This window comes from Babylonia areolata, chromosome 2 (genome assembly GCF_041734735.1).
Source record: "Babylonia areolata isolate BAREFJ2019XMU chromosome 2, ASM4173473v1, whole genome shotgun sequence".
NCBI lineage: Eukaryota > Metazoa > Mollusca > Gastropoda > Neogastropoda > Buccinidae > Babylonia > Babylonia areolata.
This window is the reverse complement of record NC_134877.1, coordinates 40,530,546-40,543,237: the sequence shown is the minus strand read 5'-3', so window position 1 is coordinate 40,543,237 and position 12,692 is coordinate 40,530,546. Positions and strand designations below refer to the sequence as shown.

Genomic DNA, 12,692 nt, shown 5'->3' with positions numbered 1-12,692 from the left:
ACAATGCATTAGAATGTAACGTTTTTCCGGTTTAGTGCCTATAAGACAACAGCTGATGTCCTGCAAAAAGTGTTGCCTTTGTGCCTATAAGACGTCCACTGATATTCTGCATATATTCCGATTTTTCTTTTATTGGAGTTTGGTTCAGTGCACATAAACAGACTGTGAATGGTTAGTTTAATGTGTCTGAGTTATAAAAGATACTATTTAAATGAGCATATGTCAGGTAGAAGACCCCTTTCTTTTCAGTAATGATTTATTAACTGGACCACCTAGAACATGCGTGGCAAGGGTTTTGCTTCATTTGCAAAAAATATTCGTTGAAAACCTTGTCCAGTGAAGGCAGTGGTCTCAGTCAACAGATTTACACAATTTTTTAAGCTGTACTCATGATTATGGACAGTTCTGACGATGGAGAAGGATCTCCCTTGTCTGATGATTGGTTTGAACACGAAGGTGAATGACAATGACAGTGATGAAACTGACAGCCCATTAGATGGTAATTCAGTCTATCTATCCAGTCAGACAGGGTTTTTGAGCAGGTGACTATGACTGTCAGAATACATGCAGCAAGCGTTGGAAGAAGTGGAGGGGAGGGAGAGGAATGATGTAAGATGATAGGCTGAATGCCAGCCAGAGGATGTGGAAGCAGACATGGCAGTTTGACATCAGTGAATGGTTATTCTACTGCCAGAAATCAACAACCGCCAGTGCTCCGCGGTTTTCTTTTCATGAAACGCAGGGTTGAAAGTGTACTGGATGTGAAACACTGAATTAGTTTTAACGCTTTTTATCACTGAATCAGATGGTTGACTTGTTTGAAGAGAAGGAAAGCTGGATGTACAGCAGACATTTTATACAGCCCAGGTACAACCTGGAGGGAGTGAGTGTCATCAAAGAACTTCACTCTCCAACTTGGGAAAGCTTTTAGCTGTCAAAAAGCTTGCCTGTTCAGTTTCAGAGAACATGATTAACTTCTTGTATTGACTGTACCCATGTTTTTCATTGTTGGGACAGTTATTCACCTACCTGTCTACATGAGTTGTGGTTTGTTTTTATAAACTTATAATCTTTTTAATTTCTTCTATGGGTATAATCTGACGATAGGCATACTATTTCCAGCTGTATTTAAAAATTTTTTTAAATTTTTTATGGATGCCATTCTGTGCAGGTGGAAATAGTTTTTTGTTGCACAAAATTTATCTTCACTTTAAATGCCTGAACAGTCATCTATAGTCAAACTAACTGGGAAAAAAAGTGCAGACTCAGAATCTGCATGCATTTTCCTTTACAAAAATATTTACTTTATTTCTGTATCTCTCATGGTTTATGTACATTTTTGTTTTTATTACCCTCCAATCCTCAAAAAATTCTGGCAAGGGGAGAGCACTCAAGAAAATATACAAAATTCTTTGGCACTGAATTGGTTAATTCCTTTGTATTGTGTGATGCCTGGAAAATGTTATGTTTAATTTGTTCTAGGTGATTTATAATGATTGTTTGTCTTACTGTCAGTGCAGTCCAGTTGCATGTGAAGCAGAATTCTGCAAGGCCCATTGTCAATGGTCATTGGTCCAGGGAATACACAGTGTGAATGTCTGCCAAAAATTGTGTGTCATTTTGGACTTGGGCTCATAAAGGTCTAGGGAACTAATATCATTGCCATTGTTTTTGAAAGTTTGGTTTTACTTCCCATAATTCCCTGGGGATTCTGGATCACATGAGAGACAGTTTGTGGATTTGTCATTCTTGTACAAATTTTTTCAGGGCATGTGGGGTCACAGTGTGTAGCAGTAGCAGTGTGTAGCATAACTGGTCACTGTGTATCACAAATAAACAAAGACAGCAAAAGCAACATGCAGAAAACAGCAACATGCAGAACTGATCACAGATCATGTTTTCAGGTTTTCTGTCAATGCATCTTTAAAGTATGGCCTGTGGCTACTTTATCATTGGGAAAAAACAATGTGTAGACAATCAAGGCAGAATCCTGTGCTGTCAGTTAATCCTTGATGGCTCAGAGTGTAAACACTCAATATGTGGACATACTGCTGTGAAAAGAAGGGGATGGGTCCTATGAAAATGTGTCTGGCAGTGACCAAGTACAGTACATATTTTTATGTGATCAGTAATATAACGGGTTTAGGAAAATTAGCAGGATTTAACATCTGGATCCCATTCAATCATTACAAGAGCAAAATAAGTTAATTGTTGGGAAAATGGAAAGGAAAAAAAAACAACAAACAAAAAAACAAAACAAAACAAAAACACAATAAAACCACAGCTGAGAAGAATTTGTTATATAAACTCAAGTCAAGAGTTTTGTTTTAAAACGACTTTCTTTTTCTAACTGCAGGTCAGAAAAAAGCTCCCAACACAGCTTCGCCTGCAGGAAAAGTTCAGATATGTGGGGAACTACGGTTTGTTGAAAATGCAACAAAAGAGGTGAGATTTTTGTTTGTTTGTTTGTTTGTTTGTTTGATTTTTTGTTTGTTTGATTGTTCATTTTCCAGAGGAAAGAATAAAGTAAGGAGGAAAAGGTCACAAGACAGTAGAGAAAAAGAGAAAACTACCAGCAATTGATCAGAATGTATTAATCTTTTCTGATTCATGTGTTATGAGCAAATAAACACACAAGATAAATTCCTAAGACCTTGCTTTTCATGCAAAGTTACTACCTTGATTTTAACACAAAATTACATTTCTAGACTTCAGTCATGAGCATCTGCTGTGGCATTATCAGAGCTGCTGAGCTGGTGATCAGCTCTGTAAATGCACCTGTTTTGGAGGTTGAAAGTGCAGTTTTTTACTTGTGCTACTTTCTCTGCCTCAGCATGCTTTTACTGATATCTTCAGTTTTATTTTCTTGAACCAAGGTTAAGATAGTGTAATATCTCTCTCAAAATAGGTGTAGTTTTTTGATTAGTATTTTTGTTTTTGTTTGTTTTTTGCCAGCTTGGGCTATTCATGACGTAATTCTGAGTCCTGTTACTAAAGGGAACAAAATCAGCAGTTCCTTTCGAAACACAGAAATATGCATTATTTCCATGCATTTTCTTATAATGGTTGCTGACACATTATACTTTCAGAAGAATATAGTTATTTGAATTTCAAGGTATGATTATTGTTTTCTGTTACTGTGCAATATTTCTTATAAGATTGCATGAATAGAATAACCATTTTACAGATAGTATGAATGTCCCACAAACAAACAACAAAAGCTCAAGTGAAACAGAAGTACATTCCGCGTAACATAAAATCACAGATCCAGAAGACAAATAAGAATGGGTAATTCCTGTAACACCTGTGATAAAACAGTTTCGGCAAGGTGGGACAGCTCCCACAGTAGAAGTTAGCATTCCTCACATTCTGGAATATTTCTTTCTGTGAGTCTTGTGTGGAAGTGATAAAACAGATAGAGGGATGCAGTCCACCCTCACACTTTGAGAGCATACACACACACGCACACACACACACACACACACACACACGCACGCACGCACGCACGCATATATATGTGACGGGGTGGTAATGTGGTGTTAGAGAAGGTGAAGACAGGTAGAAGGTGTTAGCAGAAGAGAGCTGCAGCCAGGCAAGGCAGACTCGGGAAGGCAGTGCGCTGGTTTTCTTCTTTTATTTTCTCATTCTTTCAGACCAGGAGAGTTCTCTGTTTGTCTGGCACTTGCTCACTCCTTATATTCTGTTCTGCCGAACTGCAAAGCCAGCACCGCGAAGCGACTCACGAAACCGGCCCTCCACGAGCCTTGAGGGGCCAAGCTTGTGTTTGTTTGACCAAATTTAGCGGCTTCTGACTTTCGGCTCGGGGAACTAACATAGACATATTATATATCACACAAAACTACAAGAGACGAGCATTTTCTTAAGCTAAACCATTTTCTTAAAAAATAATGTAGTTAAAAACTAAACAAAAAGAGTCACTGAATGAACGAGCTTTTAACGAGTTCATGTATCATTTCTGTACATTACAACAGTTAATACATTGCGATATGCAATATAATTGTAACAGTTAAGTAACTGAAAATCCTGAATTCCAACTATATAAAAATCATCTATAGAATCTGCTTCTAGAGTAAAGATTTTTTATGTCAAAATTCAAGAGAAAACTCAACGGACAGCTCCCGTGTCGGCACCGCTTGGCGGTGTTTTTGGCACTTGTGATCGACAATGAAATACTTAGTTTAAACCAACTACAACACAACTATACATGTATGATACAAATCAGATTGATAACAGAAATGCAAACATCTGCAAGACAGGCTATAAATATGTCTAGGTATTGTAATGTGACGGGGTGGTAAGGTGGTCTCTGATGAAGGTGAAGACAGGTAGAAGGTGTTAGCAGAAGAGAGCTGCAGCCAGGCAAGGTAGACTCGGGAAGGCAGTGCGCTGGTTTTCTTCTTTTATTCTTTCATTCTTCCAGGCCAGGAGAGTTCTCTCTATGTCTGGCACTCGCTCACTCCTTATATTCTGTTCCGCCGAACCGCAAAGCCAGCGCCGCGAAGCGACTCACGAAACCGGCCCTCCGCGAGCCTTGAGGGGCCAAGCTTGTGTTTGTTTGACCAAATTTAGCGGCTTCTGACTTTCGGCTCGGGGAACTAACATAGACATATTATATATCACACAAAACTACAAGAGACGAGCATTTTCTTAAGCTAAACCATTTTCTACAAAAATAATGTAGTTAAAAACTGTAAATAAAAAGAGTCACTGAATGAACGAGCTTTTAACGAGTTCATGTATCATTTTTGTACATTACAACAATTAATACGTCGCGATATGTAATATAATTGTAACAATTAAGTAACTGAACATCCTGAATTTCCAACTATATAAAAATCATCTATAAAATCTGCTTCTAGAGTAAAGATTTTTTATGTAAAAATTCAAGAGAAAACTCAGCGGATAGCTCCCGTGTCGGCACCGCTTGGCGGTGCTTTTGGCACTTGTGATCGACAATGAAATACTTCGTTTAAACCAACTACAACACAATTATACATGCACGATACTAATCAGATTGATAACAGAAATGCAAACATCTGCAAGACACGATATAAAAATGTGTAGGTATTGTAAAAACGTATTTTGCTCAAATCGGCACTGACGAATTCCAATGGCTTGAAGAAGAGATAGTTTTGTGGCGCCGAAATGCCGTCAGACATTTCGTACCATCGCATGCCTATAACTTAGTGTGTACACGGAAAGCAGTACACGAGAAGAAGGCTTAATCATTTACATTTTAATGCACATTCTAAATTCCACGGTAACTATATCGATTTATAGAAAACGAAGGTATTTTGTATGTTTCAACTGAGTGGATTTCGAAGATCGCGCCAAAACTCATTCACATAAATATTAGTTTTAAAAAGTTATAGGCTTTCTGGCCAAATGATATCATTACAGTTGAGAAGTATGATCGTTCTGAAGTTCCATAACACAAAACTATAATCTCATCTATAAGGAAGTGTTTATAATTTAACAAATTGATGAAAATCATCATACGGTTCCCTGTAAAGGGAGATAACTTGTGACCGATTTACAACTTCCTTGGTAACCTTCGGCGAGTCACAAAAATCATCTGCTAAGCTGGCCCAACGAAGATCGTAGCCAACCCGGCTACAGTAAAAACATATTTTGCTCAAATCGGCACTGACGTATTCCAATGGCTTGAAGAAGAGATAGTTTTGTGGGGCCGAAATGCTGTCAGACATTTCGTACCATCGCATGCCTGTAACTTAGGTGTACATGGAAAGCAGTACACGAGAAGATAGCTTAATCATTTACATTTTAATGCACAATCTAAATTCCACAGCAACTATATCGATTTATAGAAAACGAAGGTATTTTGTATGTTTCAACTGAGTGGATTTCGAAGATCGTGCCAAAATTCACTCACATAAATATTAATTTAAAAGAGTTATAGGCTTTCTGGCCAAATGATATCATTTCATTTGAGAAGTATGACCTTTCTGAAGTCAAATAACATAAAAACTATAATCTCATCTATAAGAAAGTGTTTATAAATTAACAAAATTGATGAAAAATCATACGGCTCCTTGTAAAGGGAGATAACTTCCGACCAATTTACCAGCTTTCTCAGTAACCTTTGGTGAGTCACAAAAGTCGTCTGCTAAGCTGGCCTAACGAAGATTGTAGCCAACCCGGCTACATATATATATATATACACACACAGATACACAGACACATACATGCATGCATGCATGCACACACGGTTCAAATTTGGAGACAGAAAATACTGCCTTTAAAAAACAAAAACAAAAAAACACAACATTTTGACATCTTTGAATTGGACTTCATGAGCTAAAGGGTCCTTGGAAAGACTACATACATCTATCATTATTCAGTTCTGCTGCATGACCTAGATCCAAGTGAGAATACAGCATACCTGACTAGACCTTCTAGTATTTATTACATGGTTCTAACTTTAGCTGTGTTTTTGTTAGCAGAGATTCACTTATTTATTCTCTTAATTTCAGGCTTTTTGTCTGTAAATTCATTACAGTTAACTGTAAGAAAGTACTGAGTTATGGAAAATATATAGCTAAAAAGCAGCATTTTTCAGTCTCTCCCCTCTCTTTTTCTTTCAGTCTGTCTGCACAGATTCTCTCATTCTGTATGTGCCTTAATGTGTATGTGAGTATGTGTGTGTGGTAGTGTGTGTGTGTGTGTGTGTGTGTGTGTGTGTGTGTGTGTGTGTGTACTAGCTTCCATGTAAATTTGCATGTGCCTAAGCATGAACACACATTTTTTGATGCTTACAGATCTTACAGCTGCAGATTCCTGAAAAGTTCCAGGCAGAAGAGGAGATCCAAAAGATGGATCAGTCTTTTATGGAATCGTCAGTTGATGGAAAAGAATTTCAGCAAGGCAGGCAGGATGGTATGAGAATTGCTTTACTCATTTTGCATTGTGATGAAATGTGATATTATCTCTGTAAAGTCAGATAGGGACAGAAACAAGCAGATGTTTCCTGATTTATGCAAATATAAGAAGAGAAAAAACCTAATCAGAACATCCTGATGCAGTCATTCTCACAGCTGTCAGCTCCACCTTAGAGTCTTGTCAGCCAGCTCAAATCAGTGAGTGAAAAGTGAGATGGTGTAATATGAATACAAAAAAAAAAAAAAGAGAGAGAAAAAAAACGACTCACCTTGTGGAGGGGGGAACACAAGATGTAAAGTGCATCTTCATCGTTTCAAGGGAAAAAAATGTGGAAAAAAATAATAAAATAAACGCAGGCACAGTCAATTCATACACATAAACCTAGGACATGCTCCATTGACCATTTCATCAATTTTTCACCTGAGGATTAAAAAAATCAACCTGAACATAAACATGATAATATATATCATGCAAAATCTTATGAAATAACAGACACACAAAACCACTGTCAACAGACATCTCACACGTCACCAAGCCGTAAAAAGAATACAACATAGCAAGAATGCCCATTTATCAAGCCCCAAAAAGTACAAAGAATATTGAAGGCTTTCTAGATATAACAAAATATAGATGAATGGGCCAGCAAGGTAGAAAATGAGAAAGGAAAGAATGACAGAAACAGAAATAGCCAGAAACAAAGAGTGATAGAAAAGAGGAAATATCTAGCACAGACCTTCCAGAAGGTGGGGATACTATTTATAATGATGGAGCCGACATCCCACAGGGGAAAGGTCCAACAAAAAAAGGTTACAAGGGAATGACAGTGACATGTTTCAACCCTAGGGTCTTCTGCAGGTAACACATAACATTCGGATAAAATGAGACTGAGAAATATGGAGAGAAAGGTAACACATAACATTCGGATAAAATGAGACTGAGAAATATGGAGAGAAAGGGGTACTAAACTCATTCTACTCCAGGTACGAGTTAACTCTTACCATCATTACTTCCCCTGTGGAACAGGTATGAGTATTCTTGTAACAACACACATTTAAAGACCTGTTAATGGTTTTTAGGGAAAAAGTCCTTTTGCTCTGACTTACTTGCAAGCTTTATTTCTGTTTTTTTTATTAATTTTTTTTTTTATAATCTCGATTGATTCTCATGTATTTTGACATAGACAGATGTTGTGAAGGCTGTAATAAAAGAGTTTTCAAAGGGGGGAGATATATTAGAATAACCATGGATAATTTTGTGCTTTGTTGCTTCAGTTGTATTTGGTTTTTGTTGTTCTTGATCATTCACTAGCCGTTATTTTTCTTCAGTTAAAAAAGTACTGTAATTTTTGGCTTCCAAGACACTTCAGTGCATAGGGTGTACCTCATGAATTCAAAGAAAAATGATATTTTGAACACATATAAGGCGCACACATCTGATAAGCCACATATGCCATAAAGTGAAAGTCCTCCATTATGGCTCTGCTGTCAGGGGATGTTATTAGTAAAGTTATCTTTGGAAAAACTGAGACTTGAATCTGTCTTGTTGTTGTCTGCTTGTTGACTCGGCTCTGTTACTTCATTTGTCTGCTCTGTTATCTGTTGCCTTTTTTTAAAACATTTTTTTTCCACAATTTTGCTGCCATTAGTCAAATGCACACTGTTGTATTGTAAAGTCCCAGTTCAATAATTTGTTCAGTTAGAATCCAGTCTGCTAGCTCTGATTTCAGTCCTGTCTGCCATTTTGTTTTGCGTTCTGCCTTTGAATAATAATCAGTTCACTTCTGATTTCTCTACTTTCACAGCAAAAATTTATCCCCAGCTCAGACACAGCTCTCTTTTCATGGCCCAAAGGCGAACTGTGATCATGTTCATTTGAAATTTGGTTGTAATAAGCAATTTGGTTTCAAGTATGATGGTGAACATAAACCATGTTGAATTGAAGATGGTAGGACTGAAGTGTTGCTGTTTCAGTGTGATTGTGAGCATTTATTGTGATCAACAATGTTGTCTTATTATATGGAGTTTGTTGTGACAGGTGGTACTGAGAGGCTGTCAGAATGTACTTTTCGGACACAGATAGGGTGCATACAGCCTATAAGACGCAAGGATCAGATTTGAGCAACAACAAAAAAAGTAATGCCTTATAGGCTGAAAAATTTCGGTAGGCTACAGTATGTAAACAGCTGCAATGTACATGATTACAAAAATGCAATTAAAAAGATGCTGTATAACTTGATTGTTCATGTGCAGGTGGTGACATCAGCATAGTGCAAAAAACGCAGTGAAGTGGAGGTTTGTGCTGACATTTTGGTGATTTTGTTTTATATGGATTTGTTGGTAGCTTGTAGTTATTAGAAATAAGTGCCAAATCAGCTCACGCACTTTGCTTTCTGCGCCCATGTCCGGTTTACATTAATGTTGTTATGAAACATAGCATTCATGTGTTGTTGTTTTTTTAATTCAGATTCAAGTTTAACAGCCACTGTGGCAAAGGTTGGTTAGGGTCATGGACTGACAATTGGGACGATATAGATATGAATCCTATTGGAGGCATATTATGGGAATTTTCAAGCTCATGGTTGGCTCTGCCCAAAGTGCAGTCAAATGTTGCTCCAATTTCCTGTCCAGCATTGCATGTGTTTGTACCCCTCAAGCCTGGTTAACTCATTCTATACTACCCGATGACTTCATTCATGATCTGTACTGGCCATTTGTTTCTGTTACAAGAAAAATATCTGAAAAAGAATGCAAGTACATACAGCTGTGAAATTTGTGTTGATATAAAGAATAGAATGGACTAACAATTTGGCAAAGTTTCAGAGCACTCACTTTATTATTGTCTGATTTATCATATTTTGAAAAAAATCCATGTTTTTCATAACTGACATAAAGGGGGGTGAGTTTTTCAAATATAACAGAAATTTTACAAATGTGATCTTTTATAACCATAGACTTCCTAATTGTAGCAATTGAATGGGCAAATGTGTATGTACAGTGGATATCCACTATAGAATCAGTTCGCATTCAACTTTGAGCCCACAGTACTTGCCGAAGTTGATAGCGAGACGCCATCTTGTTGACGCGAGCGAGTGAGAAGGAGAGTTAGGTGACTGTACGCTCACATGTATTGTACTTAAACAAAGGCATTCTCAGCCACAATAAAAGTAAGGTGCACTTTTTGGTGACTGTAGAACAGAGCTGTGCCATTTAGTTTTGCACAAGACCTGTAACCTATGAACTACGAATTCAAAAACTCGCGTTACGCTATGTGCCCAATAGGTACACAATAGTACCTTAGTATAGAAAGAGTTAACCCCAGGATATTCAGCAAGAAAGGAAATGTTAGCCTTGTTGCCTACTCCCAAACCTAATTGGATCTCCAAAGCTGCATTGTCGTCCTCTATCATCCTTGTCCTTATCAGCCAAAAACAAAAAAGACAAAACAAACCAAACAAAAAAAAAGCAATCCCAAATGCTGTGACTTTCATGCCTGTTCTTATAATGGCCTCAGTTTCATTTTCTCACCACTGCAATGACTGTGGTGAGCTTGTGTCAGAGTCCTGAGTGTCTCTAAGTGTCTTGTAGATTCATGGGGATTGTCACTATGAAAACTGGTGGTGGTCTCCATTCAAATGGGGTGCTCACAGTCTGGCTCTGCAATAAAGCAGTTATTTTCATCGGTAGGGGATTGGTATCTTGCATATGCTGAATCCATAACAGGCACTACTGAATCACCAAAGTGACACCACTGACCAGCAATGCAAGGTCTTCTCTGGTGTTTGCCTCAGTGTAACCTACCATTGATATTTCTCTATATGGACTGCTGGCACTGGGGACAGGGTAATGCCATGAAATGGCACAAAGATAGAGCATCACAAAAAAAGAGTTGAAATATTTCATAAGATAATGTTTGGGAGGTTTCAGAGAATGTAAGTGTTTGTGCAGGTTTGTTTATGTAGGGGAGGGGTAATGGTGATAGTGTGTGTGTGTGTGTGCATGTGTGTGTGTGAGTACGTGAGTGTACGTGTTTTGCATAGTTGTCTGGTACTACTTCAGCAGACCCAATTTTTTTTCGATAGAATACAATTTGATATCTGTCCCTTATTCAGTCTAGGTTCAATAGCATATCTGTCACTCTTTCCACGTCAGTCAGGAGCCTCGGTGTTGTCCTTGACAATACACTGTCCATGCAAAAATTTATCAGTCAGACATGTCAGTCCTGCTACTGTCAACCTGCGGCGCATCAGTACCTTCCAGAAATATCTGCCCACTGATGCAACATCTAGACTTGTCGTTTCTCTCATTCTCTCTCGCCTTGACTACTGTAACTCTCTATTGTCTGGTCTGCCTGCTTCCATCCATTCAGTCCCTTCAGCGCATACAAAAACTCTGCTGCCCAACCTTGTCCCTCAGAAAGAAAAGATCTGAGCACATCACTCCTCTTTTGCAACATCTCCACTGGCTCCCTAGGGCCCTGTCTCACACCGAATAAAGTACAAGATCAGCACTCATGTTATAGATGCATCACAAAACTGCCCCTTCCTATCTCTGCAGCTGCCTTCACCTCTACACTCCATCTCGCTCACTACAATCGGCTTCGGATCCACTCTGTATACGCATACCCAGATTCAAACACTCAACTGTTGGCCGCCGTTCTTTCTCTGTCTCTGGACCTTGCGATTAGGAATGACTTCCTCTTTCGCTTTGTCAAGTCTCCACACTCAGCTCTAAGTCTGGCCTTAAAACCCACCTCTTCCCAAAATAGCCTCCCTTGCCTGCCCTTCCTTATCTTTAGTTTCTACAGTTTAGAGTTATGCATGCGGGGTGAATGACTGGCGCGAAATCGCTTTGATTTTGTCTCTGCACAAGATCCAGCGCTATATAAATACCATAATTATCATTATTATTCTCTGTTCCAACAATCAGTACATGTCTACTCTTTTTTTCAAGCACTTTTTTTCCTGTGTGTGTTTTTTTTTCCCCCTTTAAATTCCTCTTCTCTCATCCATCTATTCCACATTCCTGCATTCATACATAAACATCTTTCTTTTGAGGTCTTTATACAGTTACCTGGGAATGGGCAGGAAATTAGAAAAATTGTCATGGAGGACACCATGCAACAAACAAGCACTTTGCATTAACACTAGGCAAAGTTTGCCTCTTGTCCACAAATCATACACATACATTCACATTTACATGCATGCAGACACACATGGACAAGAAATGGTGAAGGTGATAGCTATCAGGCCTTAAGTCAGTTGTTTCGCTTGTCAGTTTAACGACTTCTCTTTTACGAAGTCCTTTTAGTAATTTCCTGTAATTGTATTTAGATATTTTATTCAAATTTCACCCTCATTTTACCCCTCATTTGCCAGTTTCCCCCAACCCTCCATTTCATTACATATCCAACCCTCTTTTCTACCACAATAAACTCAAATGTATTCTTAAATACTTTAACAAAATGTCTTCAAAAGCACGATATGTGTGACGGGACATTAAAACAAAATTTGTCCCTAAAAAGCTGTGTACTGTAGTTCTAAAAGTATGTAATGACAGACAATTTGCTAAAACTGTGTAAGCAGTTATTGTTGAATACATTCAGAAGAATATGATTTCATAAAGAGAAAAGCAAATGGTTGATTTTCCCCCAGGTTGCTGATGAAGCCTGTGAAGATGGCAGAGAAGGAGAACTCACTATCAACACCATGATGTTGGAAGAAATGAAACTGCTGATAAACATTTGTCTGGCACAGCATCTACCCACAGCAGCAA

General features: G+C 38.2%; 1 protein-coding gene across 3 annotated transcripts in view; it reads left to right on the top strand.

The window, feature by feature from the left end:
* LOC143301246 (uncharacterized) overlaps positions 1 to 12,692 on the top strand; it is a 34,689-nt gene extending 21,997 nt beyond the window's left edge. For 2 of the 3 annotated variants that reach the window (XM_076615396.1, XM_076615388.1), the window contains exons 11-12: positions 2,357 to 2,445; positions 6,801 to 7,164. In XM_076615396.1, coding sequence (XP_076471511.1) covers positions 2,357 to 2,445; positions 6,801 to 6,962 — 251 coding nt within the window. In that variant the 3' untranslated portion in view covers positions 6,963 to 7,164. Of the gene's footprint in view, positions 1 to 2,356; positions 2,446 to 6,800; positions 7,165 to 9,170; positions 9,213 to 12,571 lie in introns of those variants that run through there. The other variant, XM_076615404.1, reaches the window with a different exon arrangement.